The sequence below is a fragment of the Perissodus microlepis genome, chromosome 10 (assembly GCF_051167445.1).
Source record: "Perissodus microlepis isolate ML-2025 ecotype Zambia chromosome 10, ASM5116744v1, whole genome shotgun sequence".
Classification (NCBI taxonomy): Eukaryota; Metazoa; Chordata; class Actinopteri; order Cichliformes; family Cichlidae; genus Perissodus; species Perissodus microlepis.
In genome coordinates this window covers 32,215,100-32,241,583 of record NC_140470.1, presented here as the reverse complement: position 1 = coordinate 32,241,583, position 26,484 = coordinate 32,215,100, and the positions used below count along the sequence as shown (strand labels likewise).

Here is a 26,484-nt window from a genome sequence, read left to right as displayed (position 1 = left end):
GGGTATCATCAAGCAAACAATCACAAAGTATGGTTGTTGCCAGTATGCTGATTAGTCAGAATGAATAGTGGGTGCTGGCAGATGTTCAAAAACAGGGGGGAAAAGGAGTCAATTCATAATGGAAAATTTCTACACTCTTATTTTGAAAGGATGGATGTTGTCAAACATCTAACCCCAGGTTTCCTGTCTTGTTTCCTTCCAGTCTGGCTCTCTGGTGACGGCAGCTCCTCTTGTTCTTTGGACATCAGCTGTATCTCTGCTTTTTGATTCTCACAAATTTGTTTGTCAATAAAATATTTCGAGAGGAAAAACACTTTTTGGTGTAATTGAGTCATTCATTTACAAAAAAGAAGCATAAATATTGGGTGGTGGATTTTCAGGGATGAAGGAAACTACTCGTGCTTGAGTTCTGTTAATTCTTAATTTATTACAACTGTTTCCGTAGTTGTTTAACTTTGTAGAAGATTATTAAACTCACAAAAGTTTGCAGCAAACAGGAGACGCCTGTCACTTTGGCCAACAAGCAGGAGCAGCCCAGCGCGGCTACAACAGGTCAGCTCTGCTAGGACCGACACAAAAGCCGTTTATGACCACGCTGAGGTGCTTAATTATCATGATTCATCATTTTAGGGGGAAAAAATCCCACAAAAAAGTGTTTTGCTCAGTTACAAAAAGAATAAAACAACAACAAAAAGCAAAGAAGAGGAAAAACATTAAATACTCACTTCATTTATTTTTTAATATATATAATTAAATAAGTTACCAATATTCTCTCCTGTTCTATTGTATATATTTGTTCTTTTATGCGACGTCTGTTTGTTTTTCTTTTGCTTTCAAGCCGAACACGACTCCACTCTCTGATTGGCCGAGCGGCCTGTCAATCTTTGACGTAGCGGCCAATGGCAGGAGCCGACAGGCGATACAAACTAGCAGCCGCCATGTTGTGTCTCCGGGGGCCTCGAGGGACGTCCGGTAGTAAACAGTAGATGACGGTACCGCCTGTTCGGCAGCTCTCAGGAACGGGACCGCAGCTGGAAGCTATGAGTCGTCCATCTTCAGCCGGAGGTGGGGGACTCGGGGCCGGGAAAGCAGGCGGAGGGAAGCACGGGGGAGCGGGAGGCGCCTCTGTTGCCGCAGCGGCCGCCGGCGTGAGCTCCGTGGCCGGGTCGGGGTCTGCTCCCCCTTCCTCCACCGTGTCCATGCCGGCTACCGGCCTCGCCGGACAATCCTCGGAGCTCACGGCGCTATTCGAGTGCCCGGTATGCTTCGACTACGTCCTGCCGCCTATCCTGCAGTGCCAGGCGGGTCACCTGGTCTGTAACCAGTGTCGTCAGAAGCTGAGCTGCTGCCCGACCTGCCGAGGCCCGCTCACCCCGAGCATCCGGAACCTGGCCATGGAGAAGGTGGCCTCCACACTGCCGTTCCCCTGCAAGGTAGACCCACAGACACAAACCGGCCCAGCTGATACTCACACACTACATCACAACTCTCTTCACTTCAGTTTGTGCACAACTTCCTCCACGCACACCTGTCATGTGACGTCATCAGAGCCAAACTCTGCCATAGAATTTCGATTTATTTTCCAAGAAAACATCTGACACACAGTCAACGGAGTTAAAGGTCAAAGGTTACTCCAGAAAAGTGTTTTGTTTTTTTTGGGTTTTTTTTACGTGCTGAGTTCACTGCCTGTAGTAATAATCGGACGTTGAAGCATCACTGCTTAGTTCACTGCGTGCAATCAGTGAAGGAAAGTCATGTCACAGAGTTCATTATGTAATATAGAAAGAGTATTAGGACGACATTAAGAAAAAATATGATTGATCAATTTGAGAATAAAACCAATATCTTAAGAAAAAAGTCAAATTAGTTATTTTGTAGAGGATTTGTTTGCTTTGAAACATCTTCCTATCATATCTTGTGATAACATCCATCCTCTTTGTTGCAGGTGTAATCATCGATATCCTGGCATTTGTTCATTGCCATTTCATTTTGTACAAATTCGGCCAACTCTTCCACGATTGTGTGTTTGTTCTTTTGTTTGATTGGTTTTTCCTTTCTTTTCAGTGTCCTTATGCTCATCACTGCACTGTGTATGAACACAGTGCAGTGATAAAGGAACTAAAACACATTGTAAAGTACACATTTGCAAAATCATTTGGTTTTATTCTCAAAAATATCAATGATTTTTATTTTTTTTACGTGGCCCTAATACTCTGTCAGAGTAATACAACCAGGAAAGTCCAGAGTCTGTGTTTAGTTCAGTAACTGTAATAAACATAGTTCAGCCAGCAGTGATGAGTCCACTGATTAATCAGGACTCGTCACTCTGCTGATTGTTTCCTCTGTTTGTCTAAAACCTGCAGATAAAAATGGATGACTGGTGTTTCAATCTCCTGCATACCAAAGTGACTGTAGAGTGAGAATCGTGACCAGGTTTTAAATAACATGTCCAACAAGTGTGCAGCTGTCCACATACCTTTGGCCTTGCAGCGTGTCGACTGATTGGAGCGGCGGCTCTGGTTCCATTACACGCACATTAAAGTTGAATTGTGTCTCGGCGGCTGAAAACTGAGTCCTGACTCTGACCCTGAGGAGGAAGAGGAGGTCTGATATGGACACAGTTTCCAACCTGCATAGTACAGAAAGACTTGATACAAACTGAAAGTAGATGTTTCACAGCTCGCTCAGCTCAGCAGGCTGGTTACAGGACAGACTGCCCTCTGGTGGTGTTTTCATGCAGTGCACGTGACCTCAACAGAATATGTCCCCAAGAGTTTAGGGGAGAAAACATTAAATTCAGCTTAATTTGAGTTTATTGAAGCTGTCAGTGAAGATCATGCATAAAATTTGGCTGGTCGACGAGCGTTTCGTCATCATTTAGATTTCAACCCACGAGAATCTCCTCACCACTCGTACACGTCCTGCTGCCCTGTAATCATGTTGTGTCGTTATACCTCCTGCAGACAGCAGGCTCATGCTCATTTGTTTCACTATTGCTGTTAAAATATGTGTTTTTTGTTTCTGTTGTGATGATCTTCCTCGTCTAATGCTTCTTGGTAAGTGTCTGCAGGCTGGTGTAGATGTCAGCCATACAAATCATTTGGTCACAGATGTTTTGGGGTTTTTCAGGGGAGGTTTGTGTTTTGAAAAGCCCGAAAATTCTACGTAGGACCCAATATTTACTGAGCTGTTCTCTACAGTAGGAGGAGGAACTGCAGCCTTTATGAGGTAGAGAGGACATGAAACTCTGCATATATGGCTGATTTACACCACTAAGTCCTGCTCTCACACCTGACATATATTACACTGTCTGTGAAGCTGGATTTAAGAAATAAGTGCTTAAAGTTTTAAAAAGATGTTTGGTGCCATCTTCTGTCCGTACAGAATGTGACGTCATGTGGTTGGTTGGCTGGTTGTGGCTAACAGACTAACATTAGTTTATGTTAGCTAAGTCGTGACAGTGATGCTATTGGCTTTCTGAGTAGCAGCATGAGGTGTAAACATCCTGTAGTCTGGGTACAGAGCTGCCAATAATGCGCTCTACTGTCAGACTGTGGCAGTTTCCATGCCAGACTGTGATGCCGCTGGTTAGGATGCTCTCCATGGTGCCTCTGTGGAAGGTGTTAAGGATGGGTTTGGGGAGGCAAAACCTTCCTTAGTCGTCTCAGGAAGTGCAGTCGCTGCTGAGCTCTTTTTGTCACTGATTTGGTGTTGCTGGTCCTCTGTGATGCAAACACTGAAGAATCTGGTGCTCTTCACTCTCTCTACTGTGACACCAGCAATGCTGAGCTGGAGATGGACAGCCTTGGTCTTCCTAAAGTCAACATTGAGACATAGATTATTGTCCTTGCACCAAAGTGCCGTTGCACATCCTCTCTGTATGCAGCATCATCATCGTCCCTGATGAGTCCCACCACTGGGGTGTCATCTGGAGACTTGATAATTTGGATTGTGTTGGAGCTGGAGGTGCAGTCGTGGGTCAGCAGCGTGAAGAGTAGTGGGCTCAGCACACATCCCTGGGGGGTGGAGGGCGTCTATGCTCAGTGTGATGGTGTTGGATCTTGTATTTCCAACCTGTACTGTCTATCAGTGAGAAAGTCCAGGATCCAGTTGCAGGTGGAGGTGTTGAGTCCGAGCAGGTCCAGCTTGCTGATCAGCTGTTGGGGGATGATGGTGTTGAATGCTGAGCTGAAATCAATGAACAGCATTCTTATGTGGGCGTTGCGTTGATCCAGGTGTGATAGAGCTAGGCAGAGTGCCAATGAGATCGCATCACCCATTGATCGTGATATGCGAACTGTAGTGGGTCCAGTTTGGGGGGGAGCTGTTTCTTAACTCAGGACTAGTTGCTCGAAGCACTTCGTGATGATTGGAGTAAGTGCTTCTGGGCAGTAGTATTTGAGCTCCGAGGCTGTAGCTGTCTTTGGCACAGGTCTGATTGGGGGGGGGGGTGTTTAAAGCACTGTGGCACAACAGCTTGTTATGAATAAATCTTCTTTTTTTCAGTACTGGTACCAGTTTCATTTTGTTGTATTTATCCGCGACACCTTAAAGGCCGGTCCGTGAAAATATTGTCGGGCATAAACCGGTCTGTGGCGCAAAAAAGGTTGGAGACCTCTGTACTAGGACATCGGTCAGCTGGTCAGCACAGGCTCTGAGCACACGTCCGGGTATATTATCTGGTCCAGCAGCTTTGTGTGGGTTGACTTTAGCGAGAGTCCTTTCACTCGGGCCGTGGACAGGGACAGCACTTGGTTGTCTGGCGAGGGGCTGGTTTTCCATGCTGGCTCATTGTTTTGAGTCCCAAACCTGGCATCGAATGTGTTAACTGCGTCTGGTTGAGAGGTGTCCGTTACACACGCGGTGGGGCTTTGTAATCTGTGATGGTTTGGATGTCCCACCACATTCGCTGAGAATCTCCTGACCAGGCAAAGAGATCACTGACTTTCTTTGAGCTTGATGTCCTTGATTTGCTTGGTTGAAGTCCCCAGCGATAATGAAAAATCCCTCAGGGTGGAGAGATTGCAGGTCCCTGACGGCCTCGTACAGCTCCCGTAGCGCCTCCTTAGCATTAGCATCAGGAGGAATGTACACTGCCACAATAACGATGATTCTGAACTCCTGCAGCAAATGATAAGGCCTGCACCTCACTGCCATAAATTCAACACACGAGCAGCTGCCGCATGCTTTTTCAGATGTGGGATCACTTTAGTGCTGCAGCAACGAGTTAATGTTAAACTGAGGATATACTGCCCACTTTGCTCTAGTTAGTGTTGACGCAGCGCATGCCACATCCGATTTGTAAAGACAACTTACTGCTAAAGAGAGACAGACGGCAAAGGACCCAAAATTTGCGCCGCGCTTGTGAGTACACAAGCAGATCGATCAGTCCCAGTATTAACACTGTACACTAACACAGTAGCTTTATTACAAAATACTAAAACACTGGTTTGATGAGTAGGAACTTTATTGTTTTTAAGCAACTACAGAGAGCAGCAAGCTAGTCATGCACATTTCTGCTGATATACTGTGTGCCATGGTTTTCAAATAGGGCTGCCACGATTACGTCGACTATCAAAATCTTCGACGACTAATTTAATAGTCGACACGCCGTTTGAAGCTTTGTAAGATCCCAAAAGACGCAGGAATAAGTAGTAGGATTTAAGAGTGTAATAACGGACTGAAACAGAAGATGGCAGCACTGCATGTACAAGGATGCCAGCTGCCGTTAAATATATATTTCCCTCATTTTTACTGGTGACTGGTAGGAGGTAAGCTTCTGATTTCTCCAGGAGGTGGTTGTGTGTGAAGAACGTATTTGGCAACATTCAGTCGTTGGACAAACAGGAGGAAGTTTTGTGTAACTCCTTGAAAACGGTGAGCTGAGGTTCCCCGTAAGCGCTCACAGCTAACGCTAGCATCGCCAACGCTCGATCAGCTGACAGTGATCTTTGAACAAGCTTCAAATTCTTCACAGTGAAAATCTCATTCTCCTCAGTCATGGAAAAAACAAACAATAAAAATGATGATTGAACATGATTATTGATCAGCTTAACAAACCTGCATAAAAATGTGTTTTACCATAAAGCTAAAAGCTGACGGGTGTGAATAGGGCTGTTCGATATAACGATATAAAAACATCTGTCGTTTCATTTTACGCTATCGTTTGTTTCGTGGTGTCGCAAAATAAACTGTTTACGGCAATATTTTTTCATTGTTTTGATGGTCACTGTAGTGGCTGTATTAATTTATTAAAGTTCTCTCTTTCTCTTTTATTTAATATAACCACACTACGGACGGACAAGCGCAACAACGACGGTAACACCATCACATGTCCGCTTGTTTAATTTCCACATAAACCTTTCACAATAAAGCTCAAGATCCTGTTGAGACTTTTCAAAATAAACTGAATCACGTGAAAGAGCAGATTATTTACGGATGAGAAGCAAAAACGAGCCGCCAGGTGCTAAAAAATAAACCTTAGACTCAAACGTTAGAACAGGCTTTTCCCCGCAGCACGCCGTGTAATAAATACTCACAAAGAAAACGGCGGCCGTTACAACTTATGTCTAAAAATGTATCGTTTCATGCATCGGTTAAAACACTCGACTCCACTTCCCGCAAGTCGAGCTGCCTGAGATTCACAGAATTTACAGAAAATGTTACATTTTTGTGATTTATATCGTTATCGGGACGATAGATGTCTTGTATCGGGATATGAGATTTTGGTCATATCGCACAGCCCTAAGTGTGAAACCATCACAGATCTGGAGGTGAAGGTAACTTGAAACGTTATGATGTTTCAGAGTCGCCTGTGCAGAGCTTTGGCTGCTGACTGTCTGGCTCTCTGAGACACAGTGTGCTGGAAGGTAGAGCTGCAACTATCGATTACTTTACTAATCCATTACTCGATGGAAAACTCAATAGATTAATCGATAAAAATGCTTTTGTCTTATTAATGAGTAATAATATTCAAAAGAGAAAAAAATACAGGTCGTCTAAAATAAACTGCTCGCTGACTTCTGTTTTAGGAATTAAAATGTTTTTGTTTCATTCGTCAGAAAACAAAACCTCTATTTACTTGTGATATTACTTTTTATTTTTTTAAAGAAACATTTTCTTAAAAGTAAAAATACATGGCAGAGTCAAAGTCAAATACAACAAGATAAATACACAATCTAAACTGAGGCATAAACATCAATCTTTACTGTGTGTCTTTGAGGCTTTACGTTTAGTGAACGAGTGAGTTTGTGTGTGAGCCAGTATATCAGCATTCTGACGTTTGCTCTGCGCTTTGATGCAGAGCTTTTGTGCTGCTGAAAACAAGATGGTGTGATGATGTAGACGTTAATTAATCTTGGCAATAATTTTACCGTCCTACCTGAAACCTGTCAGGTCAGTTTTACTGGCACATGTACATTTTTATAGGCTTTTGGAAAAAAGCTTTAATTTTTATGTTTTTAAAGCTTCTACAGTTGAGCTTCATTTGATCTCACAGTGGTGCAAGATGAACAAATCTGAGAAGGCTTTGTATTCAGAATGATTACAAATGTCAGGAGTGAATCAGCGCTTTGTAGTGGTTTTCTTTGTGGATGTGAATCCAGCAAACAGCATTTTGCATTGAATTTGTTTTAAAGAGGTGTCAGTAAGGAGGCAGACACCAGGAACAGACTTCAAGCACATCAAATAATAAAATCAGTCAGGTTTTGCCTGAAGTGTCGTGGATTTTTGCTAGGACCAATTCTGTTTACATTATACATTTACACTGCTATGCAGATGACACCCAGCTCTCTCTGTGCATGAAGCCAGATAACACACACCAATGAGTTAAACTGCAGGAATGTCTTAAAGACATAAAGACCTGGATGGCCGCTAACTTTCTGCTTCTTAATTCAGATCAAACTGAGGTTATTGTACTCGGCCCTGAAAATCTTAGAAATATGGTATCTAAGCAGATTCTTCCTCTGGATGGTATTACCTTGGCCTCCAGTAACGCTGTGAGGAACCTTGGAGTCATGTTTGACCAGGACATGTCCTTCAACGCACATATTAAACAAATATGTAAGACTGCTTTCTTCCATTTGTGCAACAGCTCTAAAGTTAGAAATATCCTGTCTCAGAGTGACGCTGAAAAACTAGTTCATGCATTTATTACTTCCAGGCTGGACGACTGTAATTCATGGGGATTCAGTTTTCAGGCCCCTCTTCCAACCAGCTTCCAGTTTGGATTCAGGAGACAGACACTATCTCTACGTTCTTTGTATTACTGTAAGGTCTTTACCTCACAGTATAAAGCACCTTGAGGAAATTGTTGTTGTATTGGTCACACACTGTGTCACCAGTGTGTGAATGGGTGGATGACTGGATGTGTAAAGCACTATACAAATACAGGCCATTTACCATTTTTACCAATATGTTGCAATAGAAATAAAATTGAATAGAAATTATTTTATTTCTATATTCACAACAAAACAAAAGAGTGAAGACAGAGGTCCTGTGTTTGGTCTCAAACACACACACACACGCACACACAAACACACACACACTGTGCATGCAGAGCAGTGCTGACAGATGCTTGGAGGAGGATGGCACTTGGTTAAACGATACTCCCCTTTTATTCTCTCTCTCTCTCTCTGTCATGTTTCCCCGCCCCCACTGTGTGTGTGTGTGTGTGTGTGTGTGTGTGTGTGTGTGTGTGTGTGCGCGCGCGCGCGCGCGCACACGCTGCAGTGTCTCAGTGTCGGTTGGAGGACGCACGTTTTTCTGCTGCTCAGACAGTCAGAGGGAGAGCTCGGTCGAGAGACATTCACTAAAAACCAGAAACAGTGATCGAGTGTGTGTCGGTGTTATTCACCGCCGGTCAGTCAGACGGACGCCACACAGCTCACACTCAGTGTGTGTGTGTGTGTGTGTTTAGGCCCTGCGTGTTTTGTTTTTCGTCACCACAGAAGAAGAAAACAGCTGCCCGTGTTGTTTCTTTTCTGCTGCTGCAGTAGGAGAGGGAGAGCGGGCGAGCGAGGTTCAGCTGCATTACGGCTGCGTCTGTTTGATCCGACAGGTTCTGGTACGTTTACCGATCGATTATCGATTGATTTGATGAGTCATCAGGTTGGTTTGAACTGATGTTGATGTTTTACCGCCTGAACTGGAGACGAATGCTGTCAGCTGTTGATCAGAACAACGTATGAAAATGTTTTTGTTTGTCAAAGTAATCAATTACCTGATTCACGTTGGTGGTGCAGCTGTGGGTCTGATTGATTAATCTGCCAGTTAATTTCCTCATTAATTAAAATGATAATAAACATGTGTACAGTGAAGCAGCAACAATGAGTATTTGATTGTCGATTGTGTTACTGCTTGTTGCTCTTCAAGCCAAAAAAAGCCAATAGAAAATATTTCTATTTCTACTTCCTCCCATGTTAGAGACATTTCACTGTTTTATGTTGTTTTTTATGTTATCAGCATTTGTGGTTTGACTCGGCGGCTCGGTGTTTTCACAGATGATTTAAAAAAACAAAAAAACAAATTTACAGCAAAAAACAGTTGAATTAAGTGTTACACTGAGATGGCTGTTAGTGTGAATCGGCATATAATAATAAATAAAACATAAATAAAACTAAACTGAATCAATTTGATCTACATTAGATGGAAAACAGCGAGTACGTAAGTCTCTTTTGGCTGCTCCGGTGTTTCTTAAATGGCCCCCACATGTTTTGGTTTGGATCGTCCTCCACTTGATCCGGACTTGGGACCAGCACTCGGAGTACTCTCGTGACCCGGATCTTGTATTTGTGTCCCGGTCTCAAACTGGCATGCACAGTGAATGTGTTAATCACTGCAGCAAAGAAAACGGCTTCATTCAAAAATGCTGTAAAATCACTGGATGTCTTTGGGCAGTTTAAACCCAGACGATGAAACGCGAAAATAATTGGCAGATTAATTAACAATTAGAATAAACATTCACACTGAACCACAGGGTGGCGCTGCTTAAACAAATTGGGGGTAGCTGACGTGTGACGTTGGACATCAAACATTTTTATTTTAAAATATTTACAAGTTCTTTTATTTTATAATTAAAAATAATATAAAACATCTTATTCTTTCTGCCAACAAAGCTCATGTTCATACCCTCTCAAACTTAGAGACTAAACCTGTGTTTTGAGTCACAGTGTGCTACGATTTCACCACAAAAACATTAAAAAAGTTATAAATTTAAAAGTGTATGAAGAATTTTCAGTAAATGAAAACGGTGCCTAACTGACTCTAATATAAAAAGAAAGAATGTTGGTTTGTTGGTCTCGGTGTTGGTGTTTTGGCTGCTGCCATGTTGGACTGTATTTAGACAACAGGGTGGATTGTTACGTTAGCTAGCCTGGCTGTAATGGTGCCTCACAGACACACGGATACCTGCTAATTAATGCTCACATACTGTAGAATTTAAGATAAGATAAGAACTTTATTTATCCCGACGGAAATTCTTTTGTCATACACATGCTCAATGCAGCAGAGAGACAGAGGAATAAGATATAAAATATGTACAATAGAATACAAGTATACAGTAGGATAGTGCAAAATATAATATCAAATAACTGTAGCAAGTAACAATATAACTATTGTTACTTGCCTCACACGGGCCTGTTATTGGATCATTGCATTAAAAATGCTCAAATAGACTCACACAGCACAGAGATCCAGTCCAAGGATTCTGCAGTTAGCTGAGGTGAAGCCTAGCAGCAGCTAGCACCTGTCTCATCGTCCACCTGTCAGAAAACTTAATACAGTTAGCGATAAAGACCTAAAGTGTTTCTGCAGCAGGCTGTTTGTATGTGTTTATTTCTGCTGTAAAGTTGGAGTCTATCGAGATCAGCAGCATCGCTATAGCCGGCCTGTCGCTGTGATTTTTGCTAATTTACTGCTGGCAGTGGCTGATGTGTATCTGGCTAGATATTCACAGACCATGTCATTTCTTTTTGTTCTTTGATCAATCACAACAAAAACAGCCATCATCACTGAAAATCACTCAGATTTTTATTTTAAATAGCAATATGGCTCTATAAACTCACATGGTGCGTGCGGTGAAGGCTAACGCTGCTCAGGATCCGGTTTCCACACAGATTCCTCACAGTGAGAACAAAACCATGGAAGCAGCTTCCCAAACCAAAGGATGCTGAAGCACACTTTACAGTCACAGGTGAGGGTTTGAGTCTGAACATGAGATTTGTGGACAATTAGAAAAATATTTGTATAAAAAAAATGCCCCCATTATTTAATCCAACTAACATGAGGTTGTTTCATTTATCAACGTTGTTGATAATTAATGTGTGTTTTTTGTTTCATACTTTGAAATCTTTTACTGAGAAGAATAAGCAAGATGTTTGAACCCATCAGCTTGGTTTTATTTCATGGTCCTTTGAAGTTGATCATGAAAACAGAAGAGGTCATTTTTTTTCTAAACGCACCATTCTGTTAGAAAATGTACTGATTAATAGCTTTACTTTGGTTTTGGATACTTAGTGTGAATATAAAGGTGCTCCTGTACTGTAAGCATGTATTCAAACCAAACTCATTGTGTTTGTTTTCAAGACTCTTGCAGTAAATCTGAGAGCTCAGACTAAAGCAGACTGAGGCCAATCGTCTGACTTCGTGAGTTAAACAGAAACCAAACATGGTCAGACGCTCGTCCGGTCTCTGTCCTCCTGTGAACTTCTGATCACTCTGCTATATGATCTCCACGTGGCTCTGCAGTCTGTCTGAACAGCTGCTGGTTGTTTTGTCCTCCTGTCTGGTTCAGTATGGTGAGCCCAAAGGGACAAAAGACTTGAGAAATCAAAGTTAAATTTAGAGTTGGAGCCTCTGAGTTTCCAGGACAAATTTCAAAGAAAGGAATTGCACACATGGAGCATGTGCAGAAGAACTTTAACTAAAGTTTTGATTCTGACTTGTAGTGTTGAAAAGAGTGAGAGACTTTTATGCTGGTGAGCTGTCGGCTTCAGCAGGAGTCAGCCTTTCTCATTGTCCATAGTGATGAGTTCAAATGTCTTGTTTTGTCCACCCAACAGAACCAGAAAATACTCAGTTGTCTTTCACAGAAGACCAAAGAAACCTGAAAATATGAGCTGAAATGATCAAAAACAGTTACTAGAGTCGACTAATCAGTAAAATTGTTGCAGCTCTAGCCTGTGCCGATGCTGTGCCCAGCCTCCTGCCTACCTCTGCTCAGAGAGTTGGCTCACTGGCGCTGCCTTCTGGGCTGGCATCACCGCCATGGGGTTGGTTCAGCTAGTGCTGCAGGCCTGACCGCTAACACCGTACAGCAGCAGCAGCATGGGTCAGAGGTCAGGGACAGAGCCCGTCGACCTGTCGGGCGCACCAAACCCCTGCCGGGCAGTCAGGTGAGTCCTGAATGATGCCGGCGAGTTTTAACGTACGGCTGCGTCAAGACAGATTTTCAGTTTATTTTTATTTTAAAACACATCATCACATTTTGTTTATGGATGCCCAGACAATTCAATTCAATTTTATTTATACAGCGCCAAATCACAACAGCAGGCGCCTCAAGGCGCTTTATATCGTACAGTAGATCGTACAATAATAGATACAGAGAAAAACCCAACAATCATATGACCCCCTATGAGCAGCACTTTGGTGACAGTGGGAAGGAAAAACTCCCTTTTAACAGGAAGAAACCTCCGGCAGAACCAGGCTCAGGGAGGGGCGGGGCCATCTGCTGCGACCGGTTGGGGTGAGAGAAGGAAGACAGGATAAAGACATGCTGTGGAAGAGAGACAGAGGTTAATAACAGATATGATTCAATGCAGAGAGGTCTGTTAACACAGTGAGTGAGAAAGGTGACTGGAAAGGAAAAACTCAATGCATCATGGGAATCCCCGGCAGCCTACGTCTATTGCAGCACAACTAAGGGAGGATTCAGGGTCACCTGGTCCAGCCCTAACTATATGCTTTAGCAAAAAGGAAAGTTTGAAGCCTAATCTTGAAAGTAGAGATAGTGTCTGTCTCCTGAATCCAAACTGGAAGCTGGTTCCACAGAAGAGGGGCCTGAAAACTGAAGGCTCTGCCTCCCATTCTACTTTTAAATACTCTAGGAACAACAAGTAGGCCTGCAGTGTGAGAGCGAAGTGCTCTAATAGGGTGATATGGTACTACAAGGTCATTAAGATAAGATGGGGCCTGATTATTTAAGACCTTGTATGTGAGGAGCAGGATTTTGAATTCTGGATTTAACAGGAAGCCAATACAGGAGAAATCTGCTCTCTCTTTCTAGTCCCTGTCAGGACTCTTGCTGCAGCATTTTGGATTAGCTGAAGGCTTTTCAGCGAGTTTTTAGGACATCCTGATAATAATGAATTACAGTCGTCCAGCCTGGAAGTAATAAATGCATGAACTAGTTTTCAGCGTCACTCTGAGACAGGATATTTCTAACTTTAGAGATGTTGCACAAATGGAAGAAAGCAGTCTTACATATTTGTTTAATATGTGCGTTGAAGGACATGTCCTGGTCAAACATGACTCCAAGGTTCCTCACAGCATTACTGGAGGCCAAGGTAATGCCATCCAGAGTATGAATCTGCTTAGATACCATATTTCTAAGATTTTCAGGGCCGAGTACAATAACCTCAGTTTGATCTGAATTAAGAAGCAGAAAGTTAGCGGCCATCCAGGTCTTTATGTCTTTAAGACATTCCTGCAGTTTAACTAATTGGTGTGTGTTATCTGGCTTCATGGACAGATAGAGCTGGGTGTCATCGGCATAGCAGTGAAAATGTATAATGTAAACAGAATTGGTCCTAGCACTGAACCCTGTGGAACAAGATAATTGACCATAACATAACGTAACATAACATGTGTCATGTTTTAAAGAGCACAAAAACTTTACACCTCCTTGAAACATTTGTCGAGTCTTGTTATGAATCAAACGCACCTCACGTAGTTCAGTTTGAGGCAAGATGGCTGAAAGAGAAGCTCGATCTACAAGTTGCAGTGATGTGTGTTAGCTTCCAGCTGCCTCCGTGTCCATGTGTCTTTCACGTCGTAAACACCCGACTTTACTAGAGACAAAATCTGAACAATGTCCTCTGAGCGAGCGTTTGTTACACTAAACAAAGTAGGGAATGAACCAACACTGAGCTTATGGACTGTCGTGTACACCAGAGCTTTTTAAAAGCTTACCGTAAAGTTGTGCTGCACGTGAAGCCGGATTGCGACAGTTCTCGCCGGTATCGCTGAGCTGCGTCTGCACGAATTTCCTCGCTCGGTGGTTGGATCCTGTAGCATTGGTCGTCCTTTTTGTTGCAGTCTTGCGTCTTTCCGCCTTGAACTGTGAGGTCCAGTTCATGTGTTGCTGGTGTTCATCCAAAGGACTGGGGCCTCGCTGCAACGTCAGTTGAATATGTCTTTGGCAATTAACGCATCTGCAGAGGTGCACCTTTTCATGTCAGAGCTAATACCATACCAGTCGCATCGTTTTTTCCTCACAAGGTCTTGAAAAGACCACGAGCATCACCTGATTCTGCAGCGTACTGCAGGTTACATCGGCCTACAGACCAACTGCTTCATTCGACTAAATCTAAACCGCAAGTGAACTAAAGAAACACTTCTTTCAACCAGAGGCAGGAAGACTGTGTGAAAGTATCTGATAAGGCAATGGAGGTTAGTTGATGTGCTTTAGCTTACTGCAAAGTTGCGGTTGTGAGAAGTGTCGGTAGAACAAAGGTGCTATGGCGTATGTCTTAGTCTAATAATAAGGTGAAACGGTCTCTTCTTGACTGCAGGTGTGCTGTGGGTTTACAGTGTTTGAGCATGACTGCTTTAGGAGGCTTTATCAACGTCTTAGGATGTGGCTGCATCTCTCATAGAGATAATCACTGAGGTATACACATTTTCATAACTTCTAAGATATGTGCAGAGTTTGATAAGCTTGTCAGGCTCCTTGAAGAGATGACTAAAAATAAAAAAGAATAAAGGGGTCTAAAAATAGGCTTTGTTGAACTGGAGAGACAAAAGCCACCTTTGTGAGGCGAATGACAAATCCAGAGTTGGTTAAGCGAACCAGAGTCCCAGCTCGTATTCAGATGCCGTTCACTGTGCACATATAATGTGTCTGTAATCACAAGCAGCATCCTCAGGCAGATGGTGAACAGCCGGCAGGAATACCAAAACCATTATCCTGAACCACAGCGCCCTTCATCGTCTCACCAATCCCAACAGAACAGATTCATCAGATCTGCGCAGGCTGAAGCAGCAGCACAGCCAGGAAAGCACTCAGCTGAGCCCCAACACGATCAATACCAATCAGGCTGAAAGGATCAGAGAGGGTGAGCGAGACGTGCTGCTTAAACGAGTTAGGGGCAAAGAAGCCTCCCTCCTGTGCAGTCGGGTTTTTATTAGGAACAAAATAGTCCAGTAAGTTTGACTGAGATCGATGATGAAATGAGGTTAATGGATGTGAAGATTTAGCTACCCTAAAAAACCAGCCTTGATGGTTCAGGGTGGAGTTCGATACCTCGGCTGCACAGCAGAGCTGGTTTTCGGTTTTATGGCTGACTGATAATCAAAAAATGACTCAGCAAATGAAAAAAAATACTTTAAGACCTCAAAGATGAAATTCATCGAACATAATGAGACACTTATATTTACAGTGCAGCTTTTTACTGCAGCTACCTGAGCACACGTTGGCTTTAAAGGAAATGTGCTGGTTTGAATCACATCTATTTATCTGCTTCACACACAAGTTGTCCGTGGTGTTCCACAGGGTTTTGTGCTTAGACCAACAGGTTTTTCATCATCCATGCTTTGTGAGAAAACCCTGCATACATTTGGTTTGCCCGTAACACTCAGTACTGTCATACTTTTAAATTCAACAATTTACTCTACAGTTTTGGTTTTCCTGTACATGACAGATGTTGATTCATCAGATTCACAGCAGACTAACATAGAGATGTTCAGCCTGTGTTGGTCAGGACTGCGAGGTGTTTTCTGACAGCAGGTTGTGCCGCTCTGCGTCCTGATGAGACGCTGCACAGGTTTTGTTCTAAATCCTCTGCTAAAACAATCTGGATAAGAGGATTCCTGCCTGCTGTGTGTTTGGGACAAAGTGACAAAATGTTCTGACCTGTTCTAAATCGAATCCTGAAAATTGATCGTGGAAATCAGGTCATTGTTTTTAGTTCTGCTGATTTCTGCGTTTTGGCTGCAGAAGGTGGTGGACGTGTTTTCTGGGTTTTGGACAACAGATGAATATTCATATTACAATTTTTTTTTTTATAGGTTGTAGTTAATAAATCACAATTTCAACTAAGTAATCATTCCAAATAAATAATCTAAACCCAGAAAAAATGAAGAACAGCTCATGTAAGTTTATAAATTAGCTTACACGTTAATAATTCAGAGAGCTGCGTTTGTTAAATCTGAACCAGCAGTTTGCTTTAATGAATAGAAGTCGGTTAATGTGGGCTTTGTTTGTGTCTGCTGCCCTTTCCAGGAAGCCGCTGCTGTGTTTTGACCCGCAGATCGTAAATATTTAATCATTGAGTAAAGCTCCTGCTGAGCAGCGATCCAGGACTTCGCCTGCAGTGGCTTCATGCCTGCTACATTATTCTGATCATTAATGCTGTCGAGGCTATTTTGTGTCCCTTGGTTATCGATTGTCTCTAGAGTTGAACTGATGACATCCATACACCCAAACTCTCAAGTTTCTAAAAGCTCTATGAACAAATGGGGTTACCCACAGGAAGTGGCTAGTCAGCGTATTCGTCGCCAACTGGTCAACCCATCATAGCATATTTAAGTTTATCACTGGTTAATTTATCATCTGCTCTCAGTTTAGATCCAGGTAACCAGGATACCCCAGAAACATCCATAGGAGGCTTCAGTATAACCTTCAGTTGGGGGGAAAGTTCAAACTACGTTACGCAGATTGTCTCTCAGAAATGGGAGCCTGAAGTAAGCTAAAGAGCCAGATCTGGTTGAATTTGTCTGAAAAGTCTCATTTCATTGAGAGCTTTTGTTTGAAGCCTGACTGCACTTAGTTGAGAAACTGAGTGAAACTGTCAGTTTGTTGGTTAGTCATCGGTTACTGGAAAGAGGAGCTCTAGTCCTCACAGGCTTGAACTGTTTGGACTCCTGGTCATGAGTCTGATGCTGTCTCCTGACCTCGCAGCAGGTTGTGCTGCCTGTTGTAGTAGACAACAAGTGTTTCACCAGATCTGTGTTAACACAAACAGGAAGTGGTTAGTGTTATACATTAGTGAATAAATGGATGTTACATCATCCTGTTTTCTCCTCCTGCAGATGTGTAGGTGTGCTCCTTATCCATCCTGACAGCCAGATCCTCTCCAGCAGTCGCCTTCCAGACGTTAATCTACTTATCGTGCTGCCGACTGAGATAACGCTCAGTCTTTGACAGCAGTTCTTCAGGCTTAGCCAGAGGAAAACCGGTTATATCCTATTTTATTAACAGAGCGTGTTTGAGGTTTATTTATTGTGTTTAGGCAGCACAGTGATGCTTTACAGCTTAAATGATTACTACACTGGCCAGAATGCCTCAATAATGAGCTTCAACAAAGGCAGATCTGCTGTCAGACATTTTATCCTCACTGTTTTATAAGCACACATTAGCAGAAATCACTTGGGCATCAGCGTCTTGTTTGGCGTGAGAATAATGTTTCGTTGGGTGGAGACTGTAGCGGCTGAAGCTCAGGAGGCTAAATATGTTCCACTTTATCACCAAAGAGTTCTCTGAACGTCCTGAGGGTAACTACCTGCTACCCATCCTTCAAGAACAGCAAAGCTTCAGAAGCTTTTTTTCTTTTGCATTTACACCAGTTGCATTGAATCAGTGGGAATGCTGGTGTTTGGCGTGTCACTGACACTGAGGAAAACATGATCAGAGCTGTGTGTTTGGTCCGTTTCAGCCGATGTTCTTAATCTGTTTCAGTTTCTTCATTTTCTCAGCTCTCTCAGCCACAGCAGACCTGCTCCACTCGAGGACCAGAGATCCAAAACAAGCTTGAAACTCCCCACCCCAAACTCAACCCACCTCATTCCCAATGTAGCAAAGCGTGTGAAGCTGTTAACTCACCGGTTGCTCTGTTCCTCCTTGACCTCCAGCTCTGAGCTGTGCGTGACTCATAACTTAACAAGAGTTTTAACAACTGTTAGAAAAATTGGCTGATTTCTAAATCGACTGTCAGGCAGACCCAGGACTCGCTGGAGGAGGCTTCCCTGCTTAGACCGCTGCCCGTGACCTGGCCCCAGATAAGCGGGAACAAATGGATCGATGGAACTCCGACACTAAATATCAGTTACTCTTCAACTTGAATTGTACTTCTGCGTCGGGTTTATGGCTTACACCATAACCAGAACCCCAGTTTAACCCTAACCTAAAACCTTTTACATAACCTGATGTGCATCTGACTACACATTAGGCCGACACATACCACGGCAACTTGGATGGCGTGAAACGTTGCTGTGTGGGAGTTAAAAGGGTTTTGTGGTTAATGCGTGAGTTGGATGTAGATTTGCTGCAGGAATCTAAATGAAGTCTAGAGACTATCTGTGCTGAGGAAGGAACTAAAAACTAGTCGCGTATCGGTATCGGTCCCATACTGACCTAAATTACTGGATCGATATCGGAGAGAAATAAAAAATGTAATCCGATCCATTAAATATCACGAAAGCACCTCACAAAACTTGCGACACGGCGTAACTCAGCTCATAACCGTAGCACGTCGGAGCAGTGTGGTCACATGATAGAGCGGCTGTGGCGTGCGAGACCTGTCGGTGGGCTGGTTGAGCATTCGGAGCCTCGCTACCAAACCAGCATTTCATCTCCGAGAAAGTTACCCCAGAGAAGTAAAGCAAGTGTGTAAGTTCATCTCTGAATGTTTGTAAAGCATTCCAGCGTTAAGCTTAACAACCGATATATGGAGCGACTGCCTCTCTCTCCCTCCCTCTCCTGCTGCTACTTCAATCATGAAACTGATCAATGATCAGCTGATCGGCTTTTCTGTCGCGAGTCCGTCTCTCTTGTTTGTTTGTTTTTGGCCCACTTCTCACCAGAAAGAGGAAACCAGCAGCTGAACAACAGCAGCACGTTTAAGCTTGATAAGCTGTTGTTAGAATTTATTTAATATTACTTTCTACACCAGGATCTTTTTCTACGCAGCTGGTAACTGTGCAGGGGCGGATCTAGCAAAGTTTAGCCAGGGGGGCCGACAGGGCATGAACAGGGAAAAGGGGGCACAAAGACATACTTTTCTTTCTTTTTCTGTCATGTCCAGCTTTTAATAAATAATTATCTGAATCTTACAACCAAAGTTTTCATCTGATGTAAAATGTACAGAAGTGCATTACTGTAACTATTAAGTCCAATACTAAGCTGTAGTACTTTTTGCTTTTGGAAGGCACCACCTGTGCAGTCTGCAATTCTGTTGAAGTAAGATGTTGAATTGATGGAAAAATAATTGATTTCTGTGCATTTTTTTTGACATGCATTAAATTAAAGTAGATTATGTTGATTAAGCATCACGAGGCGGAGGGTGGGGGGTGTTTCCCTATGTTTTTTTGTTTTTTTTTTGTTGGTTTTTTTTTTTCTTGCTGCGAGTGGGCGACCCTATTAGTTAGCAGAAATATTAAGCCTAAATATTTAACCTAAGTACTCTTTAAAATACCAGAATAGGGAGGATGGAGCAGGTTTAAGTTTATTAAACTGATGAGTGTTGCTGAATTATGAAATATTTTGGGTGCAGTGTATTGTTTTTACATACAGGTATAACAGAATAGCTTTAATGTTTTGTTTTTTAAAACTTGAGTATGAACTTATACAAAATGCAGCAAGATATTAAAAAACTTTTTTATCGATTAAAAAAACACTATATCGGATTCATATCGGTATCGGCAGATATCCAAATTTATGACATCGGTATCGGACATGAAAAAGTGGTATCGTGCCATCTCTACTAAACACCAAAGTCCCTGAAAAACACACCAGAGGCAAAACAGGTTTACCCGGTTCTTGCTTGTGTGAACATAATCATTCATGATGGACACAGAAAAATTGCCCAGCTGATGGGAAGAGGAGGAGCAGAACATAAAGTTCACAAGAAAAACTTTGTGTTTGGTGTGAACGTACTGATGGTCTGATGGTTCTTAAGTCCTAGAGAAACACTCAGTCATACTTTACTTTGTACTTTTGTGTTGAGTCTACGGAGTATCCTGGTGGCGATCGTGGCTCAAGAGTTGGGAGTTCGCCTTGTAATCGGAAGGTTGCCGGTTCGAGCCCCGGCTCGGACAGTCTCGGTCGTTGTGTCCTTGGGCAAGACACTTCACCCGTTGCCTACTGGTGGTGGTCGGAGGGCCCGGTGGCGCCAGTGTCCGGCAGCCTCGCCTCTGTCAGTGCGCCCCAGGGTGGCTGTGGCTACAACGTAGCTGCCATCACCAGTGTGTGAATGTGTGTGTGAATGGGTGTGTAAAGCGCATTGGGGTCCTTAGGGACTAGTAAAGTGCTGTACAAATACAGGCCATTTACCATATCCTGAAACCCTTACGCAGAGCTTACTCCATAACCTGACAGTACAGCTAATGTCACATTGGCACAGCCCACAATTACTGTGATTATTTCCTCACATTTCCAGCTACGTCTGTCACCATTTTTCACCTTGATTGGCAGAGAATGGATCAGTTTGAACTGACTAATGTATAGTATGAATGTAATGTAAGTGCTACAGTTGAACCTTGTGTAGGCTACACCGATGTAGAAGTTGAGCTTAAGAAGAGTGGACTATCTCCAAGACTTAGAAGAACTATGGAAAAAGGTCTCAAAGTTTTAAGAATCTTAAAATGAGATCATGCTTTAGCTGAACAAAGTGGCCAGTGAGACCTGAGAGGTGCTTCCTGAAGTCTGACTTTGCCCATCAGTTTAAAAATCTCCGGGGCACATGTCTGCCCCATTCCAGCACCGCGTTAGTAAGACTGGGAAAGATATGACATTGAACATCAGAGACATGGAACAGATGTCAGTTCTGCATCTGGGATCCTGTTTTCTGTTCAAAGCTACTCTCATGTATATATTTGATGTATAAATAATGGATCCATATCTCGATGATGTGCTGTGACAGCTGGGTGCAGAGCGTGTACTGTCTGGTGTTCCGGTGTCAAACCAGCCAATCAGCAGTCATCTTCTGAACACGCCGTTCTTGTCTGGATGTCTCTCCCCTCATGTTTATGGATGCTCTCCCAGCACGCCGAAACCAGGGGGCGATGTTCAAACGGCATCGCTAACGACATCGTCCGCTTCCCCCGAGAGCCTTCCCGTCTCCCTGAGCTCCTCACCGCCTCGCTGTTTTCATACCTCATTTACTGCCTTCCTCATCACCCCCCCCCCCCCCCCCCCCCCCCATGCCCCGCTATAAGCTCCGTCTGTCTGTAGTCAGTCTGTTGTTGAAGATGAAACGGGATGAGGGAGAGAGAGTCTCATCGCTGTGACCTTCAGCGTTTCAGAAAATGAAGGAGACAGCTGCAGCCATTACAGTAACGCACTCCTGTCTGCATAAAGGCAGCAGCCATCGGCTGTCTTTATATCCCAGCTTCTTAATTCATCCAGAAAATTTAAATTACCCCTCATTTAATGTCCTCTGAGCCGAGGCAACAGTTCAGACATTTCCACATTTATCAGGAGGAAAAATGTGGAAATGGCAAAAATATCAGTACAGAAGCATCAATGAACCGTTGAAATGAAAAGTGGTTTGTGTTGGACCTGGACTGACATAACAATATTTCAGTTTAGTTTTTAAAATGAACCAAACTAACAATGACTAAAAATATTACAACTTTTCTGTATTTATTCTGTTTTAAGCACACAGCATAGTTTTAACTGTAGAAAGTATAAATGTTGTTACTTCCTCAAGATGCGTGTTTATGCTGAACCTGGATGGCGAGGGCCGGATCTCAACAAGAAACATTGTACGTTAGCCAGTGAGCATAACCGTTCTTTGTGACTCTTAATGGACTTTTATTAAGTATGATCTGAGTGAGTCCATGAACTCATCAAAGCGGTAACACCGGTCATGGCCAAGGGTCATTTTCCCCGTCATGTTTCAACCGCGGCCATTGAAAAGAATGCAAGTTTAAGGCACTTCCACATTAGTTCAAGTAGATTCTCGGTGAGGGAAAAGGGTAAATTTCCTTGATGTAATATTCATGTGAGATGCGACTTTCCTTCAGCAGCTGATGTTTCAGGTCGAGCGTGCCTCTAACTGTGTTGTGTGTCCTCCCTGCAGTATTCGTCAGCCGGCTGCCCGCTGTCCCTTCACCACAGCGAGAAGCCCGATCACGAGGAGGTGTGCGAGTTCAGGCCGTACACCTGCCCGTGCCCAGGAGCCACCTGCAAGTGGCATGGCTCACTGGAGGCCGTCATGCCTCACCTCATGCACGCTCACAAGTCCATCACCACGCTGCAGGTCAAGATCGAAACTTTGATTCTACAGACACACAGTATGGGGTAGAAACACGGGGAAAGTGGGAACCCCAAAATCAAGTGTAGCCAATCTTTGTTTGCAGCCTGTGCTTCTGACTGTTTCTGCACTTTGGGGATTTAACACAATGCATCCACAATGAATGTTGAGCTGTCATGTCAGCGTTCCAACCTTTAACCAGTGTAAAGCTTATAGAAAGGGGGAACTTACTATGAACACCACAGGCTGCCCTGCATTCAGTATCAGTGGAACCTCTGAATCAAACAAAATCGCCGTTTGAAGTAACCAGCAGATTTAACTACTCGCCAACTGAACATGCAGAATGTAGTTCGAACGCAGCTAGGAGAGATTTCAGGACATCATACACGTCAGTTCTACAAGCTGCTGAGACAAACAATGTAAATGATTAAGGAATCCTCAGCAGCGAAACAGATAAACAGCACTGCGCTGTGTAGAAACGGGATCAGTGTTCTTAACTCTGTGACGTTTGTGTGAGTAAACGTTCCACCTGTTCTGCTCACGTCTCTGATACCACAGCAGTTCTTGCTTCTTCAGCTTTTTTTTCCTCATGATTTCAGGTGTGAAGTGTGAAAACGTTGATGTCTTCCTAATGGGTGCTTGTTTCCGTGCTGCAGGGGGAGGACATCGTTTTCCTGGCGACGGACATCAATCTGCCGGGCGCCGTCGACTGGGTGATGATGCAGTCATGTTTCAGCCACCACTTCATGCTGGTGCTGGAGAAGCAGGAGAAGTATGAAGGTCACCAGCAGTTCTTTGCTGTCGTGCTGCTCATCGGCACCCGTAAGCAGGCCGAAAACTTCGCTTATCGCCTGGAGCTAAACGGCAACCGGCGCCGGCTCACCTGGGAGGCCACGCCGCGCTCCATCCACGATGGCGTGGCCGCCGCCATCATGAACAGTGACTGCCTGGTCTTCGACACCTCCATCGCCCATCTGTTCGCTGACAATGGTAACCTGGGGATCAACGTCACCATCTCCATGTGCTGACTGAGCCGAGGGGAGCCTCACGTCGAGGGAGGAGTTAAGGAGGTGCAGAGTACACCTGCTGACAGCCTCAGCTGGAGTCGTTTGAGGAGTCGGCTCAAACAGTCAGCAGCAGCCCTTTGACCTCTGTGGTCAGCTAGCGATGGACGCGGGGCAGAATGTCCTTTGGTTACCTGTCTGGAAAAGAGGGCGTCACCTCGAGCCTCCAACACTCTCCTCGATGGAGGAAAAGTCGGATCTGCTGGTTCGACCGCAGCCAGGACGTCTGGCCTGGTTAGAGATTAAACTCCCGAGGACTCGGTCCTCATTGGTGGAAACAAACACTTCTCTCTGCCGAAGCAGCTCCCTCTTCCTGCGTCGGGTTAATCGGCTTCCTGTCAGGCCGGCGTGTTCACAATATTCTGCTCTGCAGTTCTGGTGCTATCAGACTGAGTTTACGTTCTTCACCAGCAGAGGCCAAATACACCACGACTGTTACGACATTCACAGTTAATGGTTCAGGAAAAGTTCTGATAACGTTTGCGTTCACGTCTCATTATAGTTGCGTTACAGAGAGATTCTGAACATGTAGTTTGGTAAACGTCGGCCTCCGGAGTTCAGCCGTGGCTTCTTTATTGGTTAATGTGCAGATTATTTATTGTTTTGGCTTTTTTGTTGAAAGGAAGTGGAGAATGTAAAGATATTTGCTTTAGTATCACATATAACAAAGAAATCATCCAGTGTTTATAGGACAGAGTGGTAATGTTAATGTTTTGGAAAATGAGTCTAACCTTGTTGCCAACAGACCAAAAATATTCAGGAAATATTATTCAAGGTGAATTTGACTTATTACAATAATCTCTGTGCACTGAAGGAGTTATTGAAAACTATCTACATGTCCATAGAGGTGAGGCATGTGAAAATGTTTATTTCTGCTGTAAAGTTTTAGTATGAAAGAGGATAAATGTCATTTTAAGACTGGAATTTAAAGCAAAATGAGAGATTAGACACTTTTAATCCGAGGAAAATGTTTGTCTGATTTGTTAGTTTTCTTTGTCACGTGTCAGTAAATTAAAAACTGTCATTCCCATTATCATTGGCTGTTTCCTCACACTTTTTTTAGCCTTTTTTCTGCTTATTTGATAAACTCAGTAAAGAAAGGGCAGAGAGAGAAGGGCGGTGGGTCGGGCTCTCAGCTGTGTTTTTAATATGCATGTATAGAAAATAATCTGCAGGTTAATCCGTCTGTCTTCATTAAAAAAACAGCAGATGGTTTGAAAATGAAACAAATACTGTGAAAAAGCTCCACAGACCTCGAGTCAGCTGGTGGAAGAAGGCTGCCAGCAGTTCAGGTAAAGCAGAGTAATGTGAACACCAACATTCTGACTGAGAGGTTGCCGGTTCAGATCCCTGCAGCTGCAGATGGTGACTGATGGCGGGTCTCTGACTGGAGGTCGGCCTTTGACCTGAGCTGTGCTCAATTAATCCTCAGACTTTCTTTAATCTCTGATAAAAGCAGTAAAATGGAGGAATAATCCTCCCGTCCCTCCTCCTGCAGTCCGTTTAGCCGCCAGCGCCTTACTTTTCTACCGCTAACCACCTCCTCCCATTCACCCGCTTTCTGAAGGGGTCTTGGTGCTGATGTGCTGCTTCTGGGAACGGAGAGCTGCTCGTCTGCTCAACGCCACAGAGACACGACGGACACAAACTCTTGTATTTATGTGGAAATGTGGGTTTTAAAAACTAAATTCCTTCTCGTGAAACCGTCATAGCAACTGACCAGAAAGATACCTCTGACCACAGACATGTCTGTAACTGAACCGCAGAGCCCTCAGAGCTCAGCGGCGTTTCCTCTGTGTTCATGAAGATGAAGAAAAGTCCAAAATAAGCCGATTTCTTCCCATCATTCATCCAAGTGTCTCATCCAGCTCTGGATTTTTCTTTAGAGAGTAGCTTTGTAGGTTTCAGAGTTACGTCTTATTCTGATTGGCTGACTTCTGGAAGCCTGTTGAGGCTCGTGAGCTGTAGTTATTAGATTTTCTGTTCTTGTAGAAAAACACACCCGGCTCCTTCGTACCTGCTTGATGATTATCGTGTTTCTGTGGTGTGTTATGCTTGACTGGTGGGTCGTGAACAGAAAACTGCAAATTTGAGCTTATTTGTCATAAAACTAGTCACATGCCACATTTACAGAGTGGGGAGGAAAAAGGCTTATTCTAATATGACTACTGTATGTGCACACAGTAGAAACACAGAGCAAACACTGCTTTCTCTTTGTCTCCAGGTGTGGTTACCTCGACACGAGTGTCCCGGTTTCAGGGTCCCATTTTTCCATTTGTGGATCATTTTGTGATTTTTCAAAATCTGAAAGTGCTCGCTGCAGTTTGATGTGACTCTTTGATCACAAACAATGAGAGCAGGAAACATCCTCTCAGTGTTGGAGTGACGAAGAAAACTTTTTACTCTTCGGATGAAAGTACGTTTACTTCCACATAGCAAAGAATTTTTATGGCACCATAAGAAAAATGCTGCTACACACACACACACACACACACACACACACACACACACACACACACACACACACACACACACACACACACACAGCGCAAAAGTCTTGAGCCTCCATCATGTGCTCATATTTGAATGAAGGTTTTCCAGCCTCTGAATGCCAACAATGAATCGGACTCAGTTTTAACAGCCTTGGAAAGGAAGCATGAGGACGCACAGGGAGGTCCACAACCCGGGACGCTCGTGTCCACAGACACACTCAACAATAATCACTTTCACGTCGCCCGCCGACTTTCCATGAAATATTTTGAGATATTGTAAATGAAGCTAAAGTGACAGTCTATTTTCTAAAGATTTATTCCTCCCACTCTGTTTGTTTTCACACGTATTTGTGTTGCTGTTTGAGATTTTCAGAGTACGTTTTCTACGCTCACAGTGATGTTTCTGTTGTAAAGCTCAGTTTGTGATGTTTCTGTAATAAACAGGTTTGTTTACGCTGA

The 26,484-nt window shown here is 43.6% G+C and overlaps 1 protein-coding gene across 1 annotated transcript; it reads left to right on the top strand.

Moving 5' to 3' along the window:
* The first annotated feature begins 793 nt into the window (after nucleotides 1-793).
* On the top strand, nucleotides 794-26,484 carry siah2l (seven in absentia homolog 2 (Drosophila)-like). The gene is made up of 3 exons (XM_084941036.1): nucleotides 794-1,433; nucleotides 22,296-22,475; nucleotides 23,126-26,484. Exons 1-3 carry the CDS (start codon nucleotides 987-989, stop codon nucleotides 23,495-23,497), a joined length of 999 nt encoding a protein of 332 aa, XP_084797162.1. The 5' UTR covers nucleotides 794-986; the 3' UTR covers nucleotides 23,498-26,484.